We start from the raw sequence: 21,489 nt of genomic DNA on the forward strand, positions 1-21,489 counted from the left end.
GGTAATGGAATATGAACAAATACATTCACATCTCACGATTTTCTCAGCATTTTTGGCAAGTGAATAAACACATTTATGTAAAAATTCAAGGCAATTTATTTTCGTCTCATTCTCAATAATTCTGTATTTTTTTTTCTCTTGAAATTCTATTGCTCTAAATAAAAATTTAAATTCAATTTAAGTATATAAAGAATTAATGTTGAAATTAATATTATTCAATTTGATTTTGTTGAATTCGTTGTTCGTGCCACTTTTATTTCCAAAGTAAAATCTTAAGATAATTAGGAAGTTCATTTGCCAGACATATCGAATACATCATTTCTTCAGTGCAGCGTGAAATTGTACACGAGCAAATAAAAATAAATTAAATTTTTATTTAAAGCACCCATTTGCATTAAGTAATAAATGATTGGATGGGCCAAAGCACAGCTATCCAATTTCACTAAATTAAATTGTAAATTGGAGTGAAATATGAACACATTCTTTACATAGACAGAAATTATTGCTGTGGAAACGTTCAATATGTCTCTTACTAGGTTCCCAATCCAATTGCACCTAAATACAACTAAATATTGACAAATTTATTTAAAATAAAAGTAACGTGAAATTAACATTGAGAGTTCAAAAATTTTTGCGCTGATTTCTTCCCACATGCTGCTAAAACAGCGCTGTTATTTATGAAAAAGTATGTAAAAGTACTTGATTTTTCATCCTCGACAGAAGGTGGCCAAAAGGTGCCTGTACGAAATTAGTGACAAATTCGTTTGATTAACATTTTGTCCGAAGCACTTTTCCGATGGACAAAATGTTGTCCCTTGCCACCTTTAAAGGTGGCAAATAATTCCATTTTTGTTAACCAGTGGTGTTTGCTATGTACCCGAAAAACTTTTTTCGCCGGATAGAAATAATGGTTATATTCAACACCTCTCAAGCACAAAAAATGATCTTTTGAGGCAAAAAACCACGAGACTATTTTAAACTCCCAAAATAAAAAAAAAAAAATATTTTTCTCTATGGTTTTGCTTATTAGATGAAAACGTAAATTGGTTAAAGGGGAATGAAGTTTTCGGATGAACAAATATCACAATATACAACTATATTCAATTTACATTTCAATTTGAAGACATTCCGAACATTCGAACTTACCAAATTGTCCATGTATTTAGTAGGTTTATGAAAAACAAGTATACATCTCATGAAATTTCGAAGGGAAGACTTATGTACCATAAAAATGTACCAATAAAAACCTTTCATGATCGATTTTTTAAAATAAAATTTTGCTTCTAAGTGATTGTTTGATATCTTTGTTTTTTGAATATGTTTTGTTTTTCTTGATTTTTAAGTACGACATTTTGATGTATTGGAATTTGAGTGGGTCAAACGCAATTGCTATTATTGTCGAATTGTTCGGATGTTGTTGTTTGATGCCAACAAGTTGATTAAAATAAAAGTTCAATCATTATTTCTTTGCCATTGTCTCATATTAATTAACACTGGGGAAAACATAAAATTGTGATCAGCATGTTTGTTTTTTTAAATACAAGTTCGTATCAGTCATGGCCATTTTCCCCATATTATTTATGTCTAAAACTGTCTGTTCGACTGTAATAGTACTTTAGAAATTAGATAACAACGTCAAATTGTGAGTATAAATAAATATTCTGAACTTGATCAAATCAACACAAGTCTTACACCAAAGGAAAAACAACGCTCAAAAGTAATGCTGATATGAAAAATTTTTGGCCAAATATTAATCGCCCCTTTTCGTCAACAACTTTCAAGCGAGTTCCTTTTTGTCTTACACATCTTTTTTTTTATACAAAATCAACCGGAATTATTAAAATCTAAATATAAGAAATTGTGCATCGTTTTTGTTAATATTTTTTTCTACAATTCTTAGCATCTAATTTCAATAATAATTTGCTTAAATTGAAGTCCAATACAGTAATCTATGTACATTCCGGTCGGTCAATTGATTTTCTTCTTCTCCTATTTGATTATTATGCTAATGCAAGCACATTACCAATTTAAAAAAAAAAAAAACGAAGATCGAATTTAAATGATGACCTACAGCACTAGTGTCTTTATAAAATTTAAATAAACCCTAAAATGGATTGCTACGAGTTGAGACATTTTCAATGCTTCCCGATTTTTCGACAGATGATGATGACGATGACGATGAATTATCTATGCAATCGGCATCACAACTATTGTTCATACTCGATCGCTGTGTAATGGTTTTAACGGCCAATGATAGAAGTTCCGTGTCAAATGTGTTTGTTCTTTTGAAAGGTTTTCTTTCCAAACGGGAAGCGCAATTTTCGTCGGTGCTTCTTGAGCTCGTCATCGATGCTCGACGAATCGGTTGAATTGTCGTCCAATTGTTGTTGAGACTCGAAAGACTTTGGTTGGTTATCGCAGTGTTGGTATTGGTTCGATAAAGAGTTTGATGTCGCGGGCTCCACGGGGACCAAGTCTTTAGAAAAATTCGTTTTGGAAAAACATTAAATAAAATTTGAAAAAAAAGCGAAATGAAATAAAAACAAACCTGCGCTTTGAGACCTGAGGAGATGGTTGTAGACGACGCTGAAAAAAGTGAACAACAAAATGAATGAGTACGCAATTAAAATTCTAATTAAATCAACATACAATGAATTTTCTACAATTTGAGAATTGATTTGATTTGATACGTTTCGTTCTATTAGTTACGATGAATCAACTTGAGATGAACCTATGATTAGTTACAAGTACTTTTCTACTTAATTCTACGCACAAAAACCTATGAAATTATTGTTATTGGTTTTTCATTCAATGAAAATGGCGTTCGTCTCTGTAGTGCATGCACGACAATTGTGCAGGAAAAATCAGAGTCCTAATCAATTTTGTTTTGTATAAAATGCTTGGTTATTCGAAAATGATCATCGCTGATTGCATTGACTTAAATATTTACATTTACATTGATTGCGTAACCAATAAAGACAATTTCTTACGGTTTGTTTTGTTTTCTTTTACTGTCTAGTTTCCCTTGTTAAACAAAGGTCATTGCGCAGCACGTACGCACTTTAAATCGGTGTTTGATTGCGCTGATTTCTGGCAGAAAATTAAAACACATTATGAACAATTTCAATGAAACACTTAAAATAACAACAAACAATGACACAAAATAAAACGAGCAGTTTTGGCATCCATCAGCAGGCAAGTCGGCCACAAAATTCCTTGTAGATCTTAAGGGAGGAATAAAATATACATGCAAGCCCAATGAGAACAAAGCCCCAAAAATGTCAAAATGCATGGAAATAACCCAGTCGAAAAGTCCAGCCACCATAACCCATCACCACTAAAACACGTTAAAATTCTTTTTTTTTTAAATGGGATGGGAATTCATCGGTTTTAAGGAGATTCAGGGGTAAAAAAGGTTAAAAATAAAAATAAAAATGACATCAAAATCGAAATTGATTTTAATAAATCAAAATGTACACAAAAAAAATAATAATAAATAAACACAAAACATAAACGGGAAATATTTCGAAAAAGAATACAAACATAAAACACAAAAAATAATAACAGAAAAAAAAGTAAAATAAAAACAAACCTTTGCTGTGAATTGGTACGTCTTGGTGGTGGCATTGGTGTCGTTCGATTCGTGATTATACCACTAGAAACAAGTGATGATTTCTTGTTGCGCGGCAACGGTGCCACCTTATCTTGTGACAGGGAAAATGTACTTTGACGATTTTCCTCTTTGACCATTGTCAAATTGCTTCATGGAAGAAACAAAATTTAATAAAAAAAAATCGAATCGATAGAAACAAATTACAAGAAAAAAACAAAACTGGGATAAATTAATTGGCGGCAGGAAAGAGGAAAAAAAATGTTCAGAACAAGAGTTGATTAAATCGACGACGACGAGGACGAATCAATCTTGTGGAAACTAACCTTTCGCTTGAGATTGAAGGTGTTGCAAGTGTGGTTACACTGTGAGCCGACGTTAAATTTGAAGCATTATTTGAATTGGATACGACGGCGATGTTATTGTTTGATTGTGCTGATGTTATGCTATTATTTAACTGTGGCACTGATTGCGTTGTGACAACTGGTGCCTGGTTCAAATAATCGCCACTTCCAATCATAAAAATTGTCGACTGAGAATCTCCACCACCATCGTCACTGGCGGACGAATCATCGCGCGCATATCGACCATGATTGTCTATGAAGCCTGAATTGAATATACAATGGATACAAAAACGATGAAGACAACTTGTTACAGTGACACATTTACACAAAATATATACTTTGATCGATATTTCACAACTGATGAACCGCAGGCCCTACATAATTTACATGCTACAATATATTCATTGGACGCATTCATCATGCAACTCCATGTACTTAACTAAACTACGTTGAAAGGCACTGATATTTTTTTTCTATTTTGATAGGTTTTTCTCGCAAACATGCAGCCATGAATTATTTCTAAAGCCGAAGTCGTAATGGTTATAAGCTATTTGTGTTAGTAAGGTGTAGTATTTTCTTGTGTTTGCTCGAATGTAAATACACATGTAAAACAGTGAAATGTAGTTTTTGATTATGATGACCAGTTATGGCGTATGTATCGTGCAATGTATTCAAATGTATATCAAAGATAACAAAAACGATGCTCAATGATTTGACCCTGTAGCCATTTTAATACAATTGTGTTCAGTGAACGGTGTATGCGTACATGCGAACAAAAGCTTAACAAGTACACAAATCTAATGTGCATACACATTGAAAAGTGTGTATTTGATCACTTCTGCTTCGTATTTGTAGTACACAGTTCAGAGACTATTTTTTAAAGATATTTTGTGACTTGGATTCGATACCAGCAACCAATATAAATATTTAGATACCAAATGTGTGAATTGGTAGTTCAAATTTGAAATTGCAGTGACGGTGCTTACCTCGCTGACATTTTTTTTATTTTAAAATATCATAAGATTTGCGTTTTGGTTAGAAAAATTTTTAAAAAACCCAAAAATCAGTTCACATTTTATTCGCCCCATTTACATCAAAGCCATAATATTTCGATATCAGCCTTCCCCAACATACACAAAAGCCATACAGAAAAATCAACCCACGAAGCATCTTTATCGAGACTTCTATGCTGGAATGATTTACAGAACATCCCATAAAGCAACTGATATGAATGAATAATTTTGAAAAAATCTACATCGCAATTATTTAAATAAAACGGCATAATCTGATAGAAAATGAAAAAAAATACGTCTACACTACGGTTCGCTACAATTGATGTGCTATATAAATGTTCTATCTACGAAATAATTAAAACTACAAATAAAAGAGAAAAGAATCATTTTCAAAAAAATATTTTACATTTATGTATTGTCGTAATAAAAATGTTTATGAGTTTGAATACAAGTCTTTTTTTTCGCTTAAATCGATAAAAAGCAGAGCAATAAAAATTAGTAAAAACTTTGTTTGAAAATTCAACTAAATTCCAATTCATATTGTTTGATAACATCGATTGCATTCAAGAAAAAAACATTTTTTTAAAATTTTGCTTGTTCGGGTTATGATATCACATAAGTGAATGATCGAAAAAAAATAATATTTATTGAGCCCCATTCGATTTTTGGCATTTCCGTTAAGTCCATTGCTTCAATCGGTTTTAAGTACTGCTGAGTGTGTTTATTTTATGTTTGTTCATTTCGTCGACTAAGTCAATAGCAGTATTTGGATTCGTAAAGAAGACGATCAGTAAGGAAGTTGGGTGAACGTGCTGTCAAAAATACTGCGTTATTTAATTTTGAACAGTATAGGGAGCAAAACGAAAAGCGACACACTTTTTTTTTGGGAACATTGAAATACAATCGACACGTATTAATGATGTTTCATTTTGTTTGTCATGTTAGTAAACAATGGAAGTGACACATAAAATGGTAGTGTTGGTATGACTCTTGTATCATTTTTGTGCTTCCGCGCTAATTAAATTTCATTTTTCGGGGCGATTCTTTTAAAATAATTTTTGTCTACTCCACCAATATTATTCCCCGAACGATAAAATTTATCTGATAAATAGCTCTAATTACATCTAAACTAAAATACTAAATTAGCAAATATAAAATAAAGAATCGAAAAAAAAATGTCCAAGACACGGTCAATAGGTTGATAAATACAAATTTCACGCTAAAAATATTAAAATTATTGTTTTAAAATTTAAAAGGAATTGTTGGTTTCTGGGAATATTTCAAGGGGGTGATGTACATAACAAATGCATGTCATGAAAATTCAGCAAAAGAGATTCACTTAATGTTATTGTTTTTATCGATTAATTTGAAAGCTATTTCAAAATCAAAAATAATCTATTGTACACACCAAATTAACTTTTAATCAAAAAATCAAAACGAAAAAGAACCAAAAATGAAAAAAAAATGTGGATAAACGGAATAATTCATTTCTTAAAATCGATAAAATTAATTAAATTAATTGTAATGTTTGATGTTTTTTTATCGCTTAAATGTAGAGTTCACTGGTTTATTAAATGAAAACCAAAAATCATTCTTATCAAATGCAAGGAACACCCCTTAATTATAATGTTCGCGTTTTAATTGTTGTATGTGTGGTGTGCGTGTGTGTATGTAACACATTATATGATCGGCTATCCGCATTTACAATCACACTGATATTTTTTTTTCGTTTCGGTCATTATTCGGAGGAAAACATAGAAAAGTTGTCAAAGTTGTGATGCTTACCTTGAACCGATTCATCATCTAATTCATCTTGGCTTCCTGAAATTCGTGCTGTTTGAAAGAAAAGTAAAAAAAAAATATATTTATTATTTAATGAAACTCTCCTATTGAATGAATGAAAAAACCACGAAAATGAACTTACATCGTAGCGATTTGCCAGCTCCGTTACGATTGTATAGTACACTCTCTAGATAGGCAATACCATTATTGTTGACAATGCCAAAACCCAATAGCATTTCAATTTGTCTCCAACGGTGTAACCGTTCTTGCAGTTCATTGGTCACTTCACTCAGCGCATTTCTCGCCTCAACGATGCTGCGATCGACATCATCGATGCTTTTACCGTGCGTTGACACAAATGCACCCACCAAACTGCTACGTTTCCGTTTCAATTTTTCACACGCGTCTCGGGCGACTTGTAATTGCTTTTCGGCCATAACACGTTTTTTAAGTGTGTGTTTACTTTCGAGTTCATAAGTTAACTGAAGCCACGACTGTAAGGCTGGCGGTGGTGTCCAACAATGATCAACCAACTCCACTTCGGCACGTGACAATTCGGAACGTAACATTTCTATTTCGGCTTTCAATTGCTGCACTTCCAAATCTGAACTGGACGATGACAGCGATGGTGCTTCTTTGAGACGACGTTCTAAGTCCAGCTTTTCAGTCGCTACGTTTTCTTGCTCTAAACGGGCTTGCTCTAATTCCTGTTTGGATGAAAAATAATATAATTTTATTAATTGAGTCAAAATTATGGCGTAAGCTGCCGATGAATTGGTAATTCACTTTTTGCATATCTGCCAGTGCTATTTCTGCTTTTTGCAATCCTTCCATATCTTTGGCCATGCGCCGCAAATGACGTTTGGCACTTTTATTTTGTTGATAGGCGTACCAACAACCAATAATTGCACTTAATAACAATGTCACCAAAATATAATCCTTCCAGCGAGTTCCAGTTTCTGTAAGGGTAGTTTATGGAAATCATCAAAATTTCATGGCAAAAAATTGATATTTAAAAATTTTTAGAAAAAAAAAAAAAAAAATTTCAAAAAGTAAAGCCTCTTTATATATTGAAAATTAAGTAAAACACCATTAAATTTGAGTCAACTAATAATAGAAAATAGAAAAAAAAAAGCCTCTTTGTTCCTTACCTCTTGGTGGACCGAAAAGTACAACATCCATAGCCTTGAGGGCAATCTTTTGCTTATGTATTGGATCACGAATGCCTAGGATATTGCTAACATAGTGCATATTATGTACTGCAAGTCTGAAATTAAGAAAATTCAATCCATTACTTCGATGCAAAAAAAAAGCATTGATTGACATTCAAAATACACAAACACTCCACATTTCTAGTAAATAGTTAGCGATTGAACATAAAACACGATAAACTGAGACTGACAAAATGTCATCAAACGCAGGTGATCTGAAAATTTTCCGCTTGTTTTATTGCAAAAGCAATAATTAAATTACATAAAAATTAAAGTGATTCATCATTTGGGAATATTTGGATGCACAAAATGGATGTTGAAAGAAAGTTGGAAAAAAGGGAAAAAATGCACGAAACACAAATGGTGTGAACAGCAGTGTAGCTTGACCAAACAATGAAATTACAACTTTGTGAAAGGTGTATTTGAACAGCTGAGAGCTTCAAAAATCGATGATTATCAAAATCAATGTCAAAGATGGTTCCTCGTATGTCAAAGTTGTACGTAAATTGAATTATACATTTGTTTGCCATCCAAAAGTGATGGAATGGTGTTTTGGTTCCGGACCGTTTTAATTAGATTAAAACTAAACTTACCTTGGCAATGTTTGACCGTTTACTTTGTGTTTTTGGAATATTTCAACATACTGCGGCAATTGAACACTTTCGGCTAACCAATCCGTTGTTTGTTCAACCGTCCAATTGTGTACCTAATGCGTAATGGGAACAAGACCACAAATCAATCAAAATTCAGAATCACAGTAACGAAAAACCTGATATCGGTATTATTTGTATATTTACCTCAGACCGCAGCCAAGCTTCCCACAACTCCTTCACAGAGATCTGTGTGTCATCGTTGTAATGAAAGGTTTTATGTCTTTTTTCATAACCTGAATCGTATTTCAGTTCTTCGCGCAGGAACTAAAACCAAAAAAATAATCCACACATATATTGAAATGCAAATAAAATTTGACGTGAAACAAAACAAATCGATCAGTTCAAAAGTGGACTTTAAATGAATCAGAGAAGATGTACTTAAACGAAGTCACAGCGTCGACTTGCAAAATACCACTGAATAAAATAACATGGAAAATAGATAAAAATTGACGGACAACTAATCGTCTCACGGAAGCAAAACTATGCAACAAAAACTCGTTTACTAATTATTTGGTACACTTAAACACTTTTGTTTATATTTTCAATATTTCTCACCGTTGACGGATGATAACGTACAGAAAAAGTGAATTGAATGCCACCATGTGACGTTTTCTATTTTGTCCCGCCTGACTAATTAAGAGAGCGATTCAAACGTTACTACGATATATAATTTAAGCGGCCCATAAAAAAAAGAGTACCAATTTCGATTTGAAAAAAGATTTTAAATCGTGCATTGGCCGTGTGCGAATTTTATCATCTCAAATTATCAGTAATTTTGATTTATTGTTGCTCATAATTTTAATAAAATTTCCGTTTGCAGTAAAAAATGTGATTCACAAATCAATTGAGCAATAATTGAAATTAGTTGTTTGGATACATTTTTAATGTAGCAAATTAATCGTGGCCAACCAGATTTGTAGGTGATGTAAAAACGCATGCGCCACAACAATTTAAATATTATTTACTTTAGCATGGTCTCATGAATCAATTTGCGAACGCGTTTTTGCACTGTGCAAAGTAGCAAAAAAACTTTTTGATTACTTTTTCTGATTGCATTTTAATAATAACCATTGAATCTACATCAATTGATGCTAACAATGATAATAACTACCCACTGTATGACTGGACATTTTATTACGTTGCTTAAATGTACCAATTTTTTAATTTGCTTTGCAGCGTAAATCAAATGAGTGAATGTGTCACCTGTGTTCGACACAAATGTTCATTTATTAGTATTAAAACTCGTACATTTTATGAGATTTTTTTTCGACGTCAAATCAAAAACGTGCAAAATTCTAAATATTTCCATTCATCATTGTTTTTTTTTTGTTGTTGAATTCGTTTGATTAGATTGGCGCTCATCGGTAATGGTAGGTTTTGAGCTGAGAGAAAAAAAATATGCTGTTGATAAACGTGAATATTGGGCATTTTAATTCAAATTCGGGTATTTTTTTTTAATAACAGGCTGCTATCGAGGGGCGTTCAAAAGTTACACAAAAACATCGAAGAATGTTGCTTTTTTACACGTTTCACAGAGGAATCGTGCAAAGGTGAAAGAAAAGTCGATAAGAGATAAGTCACATCGTTTACATTCACTTGACATGTCAGAATCGTACGAAGCTTTCGATGCAAATGAATCAGTCACGCTTAAAATGTATTGAAAATTATCGTTTAATAACAACAGCTTTATTGGATATTCTTTCTGCTTTTACGTCAAAATTGCGAATCTACGTCAAGAAAAAATCCATAAAGTCATACACATACCTTAATTTGACAATTGAACAGATAATAAAAAAAATGAGATCAATTCTACCGCAAACAAAAGCGAGTCACGATTCCAATTGGAACAAAGCGAAACAGTAAATTTTCAAAATCAAATACGATCCGCAACAATGTCGTTATCAAATTGTAAATATTGGCAAAAATATTCAGCGATAAAATGATTAGCTTTCAAATATTGATTTTTTCAACAAAAGAATGTTTGAATTTGGTGATGACGTAATTAACGCGAAATGACTCAATTGGATCGATAGCACGACATCGACTTTTTTCTAAATAAAGTTTTCGTGAAATTCAGTATCAAAGAAATGACAATCCAAAAAAATTATTTTAAGAAAATGGCACCGAATCCGTCCATTTTTCAATTCTGACTGGGATTTCTGCGAGTGAAACGATGATCTTAAATCATTTGCTTCGAATGTTTTTTTTTGTGAATAATAATTTGAAAGGTATTTTTGGGAACTCATTTTTGCAAATAGACAAGTGCTCTCAAAATACCAATTAAAATCAAAGATTTTTGGACCATTTGAAATTTACGTACGTCAACGGCTCAAATGGCCGCAAACACAAGTGGAATTCAAATTTTTCACATGATGCTAATAATTTACATGTCGTGCCGTTGCCACTAATGAGTTTTAAGTACTTTTCTGATTCTAAATTGGTCATAAATTCCATTGAACTAAACGAAAGAAAAGCGTAGAGAATGAAGTTAAATGTCTCACATCATCTGATTCAGATAGATCAATGTTGCCGTTTTCATCGTCGTCGAGTTGTTGATGCAACGATCGAATGGCTTCCATACCGAGACGATCATGTTCGGCACATTCAACATCTTCTGCCAAACATGCTCCATCTGCTGAACCGCTGACGCCAGACCCGCCTAAAAAGAAACAAAAACTCAGACAATTAAATAAACCCGAACGAGTTGCAACACGTATAAATACAATATTTTTATTACATGATAGAGAAAGAGAGAGAAATCTTTTATTTTTCTTTTAAAAAGTGTCAGCCAGCAATTTCAGTAATTGATTTCAAAGAAAATTAAAATAAAAACGAACTTACTAAAGGCCAATATACATACTTGTTTATTTCACACTCGTGAAATGCGAATTGAATTTACCCGTAAGCTGTATTTTGGCTTTGAACGAACAAAAACTATGCACGTATTTGTGTATTGAATTCAATTGATCGACATATGGCTTTTTAGCATAAACACAATGTTGCAGCATTGGCAATTGCCAGACATTCTTGATTGTGAATGAGATAAAAAGAGAATCAATTTCGTTTGGAGCAAAAAGTAAACAAATCTTAATCGAATGGAATTCCGTGAATCAATGTTGTCATATTTTATTGATTTATGTTAAGTGTTCGACTGGAAAAAATTAAAAAAATCTTCTCTTATTGCTTTAAGCGACTCTAAGAGCAATTTTTTATTTTGACGTTGACAAACAAAGCTCATTTGTATATACGGATACGCTCTGCATGGTTGCTATAGTTATTATTTCCTATTTTTGACCATACGCACAACGGTTGATTGATGTCAAGTCAGCATATCATCATTTTCAATTTATTGTCGAACCATCTCAAGTAACACTTGAGTATTCCATGGATTGTGCGTTCGTTCTTTTTTCCTCTGTGTCATCATACTGATTTGTATAGTGACAAAACAGGTTTTTTTTTATTGTTGCCAAATGCCATTTATCAAAAACAAGCGGCAATTTATTTGGCACGTTCTGAACTAAAGTAAAATAAGCAAATGGCACATGAATACGTGAAGTTGTGCCTAACTCATTTTTTTTTCTCATAAAACGTCAACTTGATTTTCGCATTTGTGTGAGTGTGTGTTGATTTTTGGATAGGAATTTTTCTGACTTTAAATAGAACTTGAATCTATTTAAGAAATACGTATTTGAATAGAGGTTACCAAGGTCAAATACAAAAATTAAGCGGAAAATATTCCAAAGAAGAACTGATTTTGTTTGTTTGTTTTTAAATAAGCCGAATGATACGCAGCGTAATCACCGCAAATGCGAATTTGATTTTGCATGGACAGAACGAAAATAACTTTTATCATTTCGTATGAATAATTTTAGTTTGAATCAGATAAACATATTCTTCGGACTAATAAAAGTTTCCTACTCGCATAAATGTCGCGAAGAATATTCAAAGATGACCATCTTCATATAGAATGTAAATCTTTATTTGACATTTACCATGGCTTTCGTTTGGCTCGTTCTCATATGAAATGTATCTGATGACAGTGATGCGAAATTACATTTTAAAAATAATACTTTACATACATTTGTCGCAACGAAAACATTTTCATAATAAAATACATACATCAATTTTCATTGCTTATGCATTCAAAGCGGTTAATTTTGAATCGCGATTCCATTTAATTTTTAAATGTCAATGGACTTTTATACGTTTTCTTTTGTTTTCGCAAATAATAGATCACGTTTCTGTCTATCTTTCTACTATCTTCTTATTCAAATAAATCCTGTTTTAATTGCACCGCACTTCAACGTGGTGCGGTAAATCAAAAGAGTGTCACTGCTGTTTTTTTTTTTGCTGAAATAACATTTTTCATTGTTGCATTTTCTCTTGTTTAATTTCACTATTAAGTTCAAGTGCACAAAAGAAGCGAAGAAAAAAATCAAAACAAACAACATTTGTACACAAAAGACAACGAGAAAAAAATCGTTCGAATATTTACATTTTTTTCGTATAAAAATAAATGCGGTAGTGTTTGATTTGACTTATATGTAATGAGGACAATTTATGTAATAAACAATTGGGTTTATCTGGACCGCATTTTGATACGAGACGTAGATAAAAAAACACTTTTATATGAACTAGGCCGTGAAATTAGATACGTTTGTAATACGATTTCAGTGCAGGCAATCTATTCAATGCAATAAGTTTTAGTGTTTACACTGACGAACAAGTGTGACAACGACACAATTACGAATATTGTTTGTTGGATTTGAGCACGAGACCAGTCATATTCGTAACAATGTAATGTGTTTGTTGTCATCTTATCAAAGCAGCTGATTATACTCCAATGAAGCACTTTTCATTTCTATATTATTATGTCATAATAGAAAACGAGGCATATTGGAAAAGAAGTGACATTTCGATTCGTAGAATTCCAGAAACGCCAGCTTCTGGTAAGCTTTACATATGCGCGTTCGTTCTAAAATAGAAATTTTTATAGAATAACTTTTTCCCCTTGACAACCATCAAAAATACATATAAACTTCGACTTAATCACCTTTTTTAAGCGTTTTAGTTTAAATTCAACATTGGCTAATTTCAAGAAAAAAAAATCCGCACTAGTTTGTGATTCATATGTTTCAAACACGTGACAAACGTGTTGTTCACCTCGTGAATGCTTATATGACTCTTAAGAGATTATAATATAAATTACCTCTCTAGATACAGCCTATCGAAGTTCTGTGTTTATAAAACAACGTTTGACACATACATGTCATTTATTGTGCATTTCAAGTTCGATAAACGTCCTTTGGCTTCACAATCACATAAATCGAGTCGCGTAAAGCGAAAAAGAAAGAATGATATCTCACGAGATTTGTGACTCATTTTATGTTCGAAACAAGTATGTTTGAGCTAGATTTTAGACACATTGATGAAATTTGTACTAATAAAAAAAAGTTCGTTAAATAATAACATCCGGGCATATTTTCCGAAAATATCTCAAACGCAATGGATTCTACCGTAATAAAGTCGCCATTTTATTGTAAGCCTTTAATTTTTCATTTAAAAAACATAAAATCAGTATTTTAAATGAGATATAAATCGCGATTCGACACACGAATGTTCTAAGTCAGTGCTTGGTCGATTGTAATTTTCATTAACATTTGACTACAATACACTTGCATTGTACACGAAAAAAAAATAGCGCTAACAATAAAGAATAATACATCCGTGTTGAATATATACGTTTAATTATTGGTGCTATCGCAAGTCTGGCGTGTGTATATACTCTCCCATTGAAACCAATTCGAGGAAGTAAAACACGAACCCACGAACGATAAATATAAGCAATAGAAGCGAAAAGAGAGCGAAAAAAAATATACATCGTGATCGCATGATCATTATGAGATTCGGTTTACGTTTCTCTTGAAATGTGAGCTGATTTGGCACACAAGCATCATCTGAGCGAGCCATAATTTGTGATTATTTTAATTTAGACGAATTACGTTCACATTGTACTGTACACGTTTCGATGAATTTCGATCATTTGAGGTGATCTCTCTCATTAATGAGCCGTCGACGACGAACTAAGAAAAAAATAACAATCTCAATCTAATATGCCTTTTCGTGAACAGATTTTTCGGATAGTCTCAAATAGCCGTATGCATTGATGTGTTCAGTGTCTGAATAATTATTTTATATTCGAATACAAACAATCATTCGTTTTACACTCATTTTCAACTACCGCTTTTAGTAGAAAAAAAAACGAACAACAATTATTAACACATTTACATTGATCAGAAGCAACGACAAACAGGTGAAACGGAACAAAAACAAAACATATATGAAAATTAAACATCGTTGTGAAAACAATGCCGTTTTTTCGCTATATATCGCGTGGCCATTGCATAGAATAGTTGATTGAATAAATCAAATGAATCGAATCATTTGCAAATCATGGTGACATTTTTTTTATTTCTGACCGTTTTTGTATTCTATATGTATTACATATATACAATTTTGAATGTATGAAAATAAAAATCACATCTTCGTATATCTTACCTCTTGCTCGCTCCCAAAGGAACTTCAATACAATAACAGCCGAAGCTGAGATGCAAAGTTATCTCTTTATTTTCATCCACTCACATTACATGCACAATTGCAATGATTTCATCGCTTTTATTGCATTCAAATTGGATGTTCGTTGGAGCAAATAAAGTTAAATTGATTTTCATATCATAAATTGATCAATTTATAACGAACTGTTTTATTTTGTGTCTTTATCAAAGCTCTTGTTTTTATTAAGCAAATATTCAAGTTGGCAATTTATTTACACAGTTAGGGAAATAAAAACACAGAAGGCGCAGTTCTTTTTTTTTCTCGATCACAACCGAACCTCCCAAACTATTTGACAAATTTGTTTTTATGCCTTGAATTTTTGTTTTACTCGTTAAAGTACATTTTTTTTCTCTCAATCGCAATACGAGAGTTTTGTTGTTTTCGGCGTTGTTTTCAAGTTTAATTAAAAACATTACACACGTACTTAGCAACAAACGAATAAATTTTCAGTGTCATTAATAGATCGATGGAATGACTTTTAAGTGGTTTCATTTAAAGAATAATTACTGGTGCAAATTGTTCATTTTATTCAAATATTGAATATGTATATGCGATATGAGCGTAAACACACACGTTTCGGTTCAATCACGAGATTAGTTTCGTTCATAAAGAATTTCGATTAAAAAGATTGCAAAAATCAATTCGAGGATGGAATTTTTTTTTTTTTTGGAATGCAAATTCAGTTCTCGTGCACACAAAACATATAGATTGTTTTATGAGATTGGAAAAATTCTTTTGAATCATGTTAACCTTGAATATCGGCGAATTTCACGAGTCATAAAGTTCAATATCAAAGGAGTAATTTTCAGCGCGAGTAATTTTAATCATTTTTTCTTAAATACTTATTTAACACTGATTTTGCCTAGGGGGAAATGACTCGTTGTAAGTTCATAAGTATCTGTAAGTTTCACAAGTTCGCGTAAGTTCTCTTGAGTTCTATATACATTTTTGTAAGTTCGTCCAAGTTTTACGTAAGTTCCTACAGATTACTAGTAAGTTTTTCAACGTCAATTGAAAATTGCAGAATGTTGTAAATGGTAATAAATGTTAGTCATGTTGAATCAGATAGAAAATAATTTGTATAAATATGTCGAGCAGGTTTTCAATGAAAAAATACAAAGAAATATAAGTTCGTCTAATTAGACGTCACTTTTGAAAGAGTCGGTTTTAATAGTGAATAATCAGTAATAAGTATGAGTGTTGAGAGCGATGCTTCAATATCAAAATCAGGTCTTTTAAGGATGATATCCAATTTACTAATTGGACTGGTATTTTATTTTAAATAACGTTCTACTTTTTTATTCAAATTATTTGCAGCGTGAGATGTAATTAAAAAAAAGTTGACCAGTGTTGTGTCATTTGACTACTACATGTGCGACTGTTTCGGCATGTTGACGCATATCGAATTTACAGCAGTGTGTTAATGTATATGGACAAAGCGTAAGTTCGTAAAAATTCTCATAAGTAGCGTGCGATTTCATAAGTTCGTCTAAGTTTTGGTAAGTTTTTCGTACAATTCTATAGGTTTCGTCGAACTTATAAGTAGTCATTTTCCCCTAGGATTTTGCAGCCTTTCGTTTTAGATGTGGGAATTAAATATCAAAGAAATTCCACGATTTTCTGTTTGACTGTGAAAACAATTTGCTATGAGTCGAAGCGAAAAAAAATGGTGAAAAGCATGATTAACACCCATTATTTAATGTACTGTATAGAAATTCCGAATTTCGAATAAATTTCGATCGTTATAGATAACAGCTCGATCTTTCATGCACTTGTTTCGCAGTTTCTGGCAATAAATACCTTTCGCATCATTTAATCACAATGTTTGCCAGCATTTAAACCAATAAATTTTCAATTGAATTCAATTTAATGGAAGGCAAAAAACATTGACAGCTGCAGCTGGGGGGGAAATTAGTTGAATTTAGTTTCGTGGCCACTTTAGAAAGGAGAATATTTGATTGCCGAATCCGCCCGTTATTACTTTTCAATAATAATTGATTAATTGGCAATAGATCTTTGATGTCGACCATGGATTTGTGTCATGCATCATTGGAGCGGTCAATCACGTTTGCCGCTGTGTGGTACTCTTATGCTGAATCTGTTGTTGCTCTCCGCCTCTGAAATGGTGTGCCCAGATTCTTAATGCAGAAAATAAAAACAAGTGGTGTTCAATGTGTGATGTGCCGGAATTTTCAGTGGGTGTTAACTGTAATGTAGGCTTTATTCGACACAATGGAAATAGAGTGTTTTTCATGCTCGCTTTTTCTATCATTTCACTCGCGCGACACTGAAATATATTACAACAAATGGGCTCACATGTTTGTGATCGAAATTTAAGTACGAATTTATCATATGTGCTTGCCGATTTGTGAGGTGATCGTGTTCGTTTGCCATTCGCTGAATGATGGATAGCGATACATAGTATCATTAAATGAACTAGTTGGCCACATGCCAATGCATGAGATGACTAAATAATTCGAAGTCAACACTGGCGGAAGAAATATACACAAGCCCGAAAATGATTGTTTAATGCTAAATGATTTTTGGCATGCCGACGATGACAAACAATGAGTTAGAAGAGAAAAAAATCACACATACACATTTGATTCGCTTCGTTTTCCGGCAACCGACGAATTCTTGATTACCCGAAAATATTTTTAATGGGCTATGCAGTGTGCTATGATTTTGTAATGATTTGCAGTTAACCGAACCCGCTTATGTATATATACGCTCAACAAGAAAAGCCGTTCGACCACTTAGGAATTCCAATGGAAAACCTGTCATCACATGCTTCATCGTTTTATGATTTCCTAATCAATTCGACCGGTCGTAACAGGCTACATGATTTTACACTTGACTTATCACGTACACGCATATCTATTCAATCACTGAAATAAACGCAGTACATAAACAGTAATTCAACAGATAATTTTTGCGAAAATTTTACTCTCTCTCTCTCTCTTTTTCAAAGATAGAGAAAAAATTGTTGTTCAGGGTCAAAGTACATAATGAATGGAAATAAAAATGGCACACACGAAAAAAAAAAACAACAATTTCCAAAGATAGAGAGAATGAAATGGAAAAAAACAAATCTATTCAAAGTCAATATTGCGTTTTGTCAGGTTGTTTGGCGGACAATTAAAAAAGCGGGAACTATTTAGTGCAATATTTTTGTTTGTTTGTTCGAACAATTAGATATTCAATCGATTCATTAGTTAATTCACGAGCAATTCAATCAAATATATATAAAAAAAAGAAAAAAACGTGACCATTTTCAAAACATCGCTATAAATCATATGACAGGCAAATATGAAAGACAGAGAAGTGTATATAGATGTAGTAGGTAGGTATGTATGTAGGTAGGTAGTTATCTGTGTTGTAAGAATGTGTGTCGATCGGATTTGTTTAGCCTTTTGTTAGTACGGCCAATTCAATTGAATCAAGAATACAAATACTCATTCAAATACACAGTTCTCATGTTACAGCTTCGAAAAAAGAAGAATTAACAACAACAACAAAAACAACAAAAACAAATTTAAAATCCATGGACTCATACGATTGCATATCCTCATACGTAATAGGAATGGTATGTTGTAATTTGCGATTTGGTTGCAGCGATTTAGCACGCACAGACAATCGGATCAATGTGTGTCGTGTGTTTAGAAATAGAACAAATGAAACGAATTCTCTTATATTTGTTTGTCTTGTTGCTGTGTATCGCTATGATATGATCACTTACTGAATTCATGGCTAACTGCTTCTGACATTGCTTTGCTTAGCATCGTGTAGGAATTACCGTGATGCTGTTGTTGGTGATGATGCGGCGTCGGCACTTTCGGCACTGTTCCGCCCGATTGTGATGACGGCGATGGCGATTTATAATGTGAATATTGTGGATTACTATTACTTTGATGATGGAATTGGGATGATTGGGGCATATCGACATTTGCCTGACTGACCGTAATCAGACTACAAAATACAATCGCCAAACATCTGCTCTGTAATAATACCGACAAATACATTTTTTTTAAATATTTTTCGATCACGCGAGCATCGACTGCGATTTCTCAACTTTTCTGTTGATTTGCTATATATATACACGGTTATTTTATGGAAAGATATCTTTTCCACATGCAAATGTGATACGCAAAGATCGACGGAATTTTTTTGTTGTCGTTCGAACACTTGTTTTTTTTTTTTCCTTTCAAACACTTTTTTTTGTTCTATTGTTTTTTTTAAACTCCAATTTCACTTGAAATTGTAGCCGAAACACTGTTTTTTCAACACATATTTCACTTGCACTAAGTGAACTTCAATGCTGCTCCCTCAAAATACCAATATTATTGGCGATTCATTGAAAAATGATGGCAATTGAAAATATCTCGTGTTGCCGATACTCAATGAATACTCTTGATTCTTTCAAACGAATACTTGTTGACGCAATTTACACTTCACTGATGCAAATAATTCTTGAATCTTATTGACTCCCAATTAATGTAGTGATAATAAGCACAAGCCGCGCTTCACCTTTTTGATGTCTCGTACGTTTGGTTCCGCTTTACTTTAAGGTAAACTCTTTCACTACGTTTCGGTACTTTTTTTTGCTTCGTTTTTTTTCTTCTCACAAACAAAATGAATAATATATTTTGAAACAAATCGTCTCTTTTACAATTTGCACACAACGAAATGAATGAGTAAAAAAAAATAAACGTTTCTCGTCAACTTCTTTATTTGTTGGCACTGAGCACTGAAATATGTGTATTGCTCACAGTTATAACATATGTATAAGACACTCTCATGTGCGAAATACTCGCAATAAAATAAGTTGACTCGCAAATAGACAAATATTGGCGTCGAGGGCTCCTTTTTGTCGTCAATTTTCTTATTTGCTGTTGCTGATTCGTACAATGCGGCACATTTATTTTGCACAACCTCTTTTTTACACTCTTATTTTCCTTCTCCTTCTTTTTTTTCTTATATTTTGCTTTCCTCTTAAATTTCAGTAACTCTCGTTTTGTGCGAAGCTTTTATTTCACATTCATTACTTACTCTGCGCAATTAGGAATAGAGAAAAACAATTTTTTTTTAATCAATTGAATGGATTTAGTACACTTATCAATAGGATTTTGTTTGAACGAATTTTATGAATGGATAGAGTGAAAGAGAACGGTGGGGGAGGTGGAAATTTAATCAAGGGGGATCATGATTCAATTCTGGGCTATCGGTTGATTACGGTTGACATTTATAGACAGCAACAAATCAGAAAATCATTGGAACGAAAGTTGTATTTTCTATGTGCAAAAAGAACAAGGAACACAAAATACAAATAGAGATGAATAATATATGTATTTGTAATTTTAGCACATTTGTTGTGTGAAGCGATTTAATTCAAGGCCTGACATCGTGTAGTCCGATGCTGTTCGAATGTAAAATTAAACTGATTTGCTGAATGCATTGATGATATTCTTTTATAATTCGTGGTTGTTTGTGTTTTTAATTGCGATTTTTCTTCGATTTTAATTGTATACACGATAACTTCAGTTAATATTATTAACACGCCACAGAACAGACATTGAGCAAACGAGACGAGAGCAAAAAGAAAAGAAAAATGTTGCTATCGATGACTAGAAAATACAGACAATATTCAAGAAAATAGTTAATGACTTTTCTGTATTCGTCACTTTTTGAATATATTCAATATTTATTGTCGCTTACTAAACTATTTGACACATTCGACGATGATGATGAAAAATTCACAAAACGATATAGCACACCGAACAACGAACGAAAAAAAAAAATTAAATTAAAAATTTAAACGAAAAATTAAAATAAAACTATGCAACGATTGCGATATGGGCTTTCATGTAAGTGACAGGCAATGTGTATCCAAAAGTATCAAAATTTCACATCAAAGTGAAATAGAGAATATAATTTTGTGTGACAAATAGTCGCGTTCGATCGTAGTACTGCGGTGTGGAAGAAATAGTTGTGCATGTATGCATATGATGACAGTTAAACATACATTAAAATCCATATGTATATGTGTGGCCGATTGTGATTGGCTGTACTCACAAACGTCACAGCGAATTCGCTTGCAAAACAACGCATACAGCTGATTCGTGATATGAACATTTACAAAAACAACACACACACACAATGTGCGCAAACCCGCATGAAGTTGGATACACTTCACATTCAATCGAAATTTATAGATTTTTGTTTTTGGATTTTTTTTTTTTTTTTCGTTTTATTTTTCCTTGC

The 21,489-nt window shown here is 32.6% G+C and overlaps 1 protein-coding gene across 8 annotated transcripts; it reads right to left on the reverse strand.

The window, feature by feature from the left end:
* Nucleotides 1-118: 118 nt before the first annotated feature.
* On the reverse strand, nt 119-21,197 carry LOC116343895 (stromal interaction molecule homolog). 8 transcript variants are annotated; one of them, XM_031772202.1, is made up of 13 exons: nt 20,944-21,192; nt 18,968-20,278; nt 11,115-11,272; nt 8,758-8,877; nt 8,554-8,666; nt 7,901-8,016; nt 7,536-7,708; nt 6,892-7,456; nt 6,753-6,800; nt 3,937-4,216; nt 3,593-3,760; nt 2,549-2,586; nt 2,160-2,476 (listed from the first exon to the last, which is right to left on the reverse strand). In XM_031772202.1, exons 2-13 carry the CDS (start codon nt 19,248-19,250, stop codon nt 2,268-2,270), a joined length of 2,271 nt encoding a protein of 756 aa, XP_031628062.1. In that variant the 5' UTR covers nt 19,251-20,278; nt 20,944-21,192; the 3' UTR covers nt 2,160-2,267. The 8 variants fall into 8 exon arrangements, with proteins under 8 accessions (XP_031628066.1, XP_031628062.1, XP_031628064.1 ...); XM_031772204.1 differs by having other exon boundaries at nt 19,025-20,278; nt 20,944-21,191; XM_031772203.1 differs by lacking the exon at nt 20,944-21,192 and adding an exon at nt 20,593-20,814.
* Nucleotides 21,198-21,489: the final 292 nt, after the last annotated feature.

This window comes from Contarinia nasturtii, unplaced genomic scaffold, assembly GCF_009176525.2.
Source record: "Contarinia nasturtii isolate CC-2019 unplaced genomic scaffold, AAFC_CNas_1.1 Cnas_scaffold_1037, whole genome shotgun sequence".
Taxonomy (NCBI): domain Eukaryota; kingdom Metazoa; phylum Arthropoda; class Insecta; order Diptera; family Cecidomyiidae; genus Contarinia; species Contarinia nasturtii.

Excerpts from the sequence above, each read along its gene's own strand:
- LOC116343895 (XM_031772202.1), bottom strand. The coding sequence starts at position 19,250 with ATGTATTTGTCGGTATTATTACAGAGCAGATGTTTGGCGATTGTATTT. Across the intron at positions 8,878-11,114 it reads ATCTATCTGAATCAGATGAT|TTCCTGCGCGAAGAACTGAA; the intron begins GTGAGACATTTA and ends TTTTGGTTTTAG. Across the intron at positions 8,667-8,757 it reads AAGCTTGGCTGCGGTCTGAG|GTACACAATTGGACGGTTGA; the intron begins GTAAATATACAA and ends ATTACGCATTAG.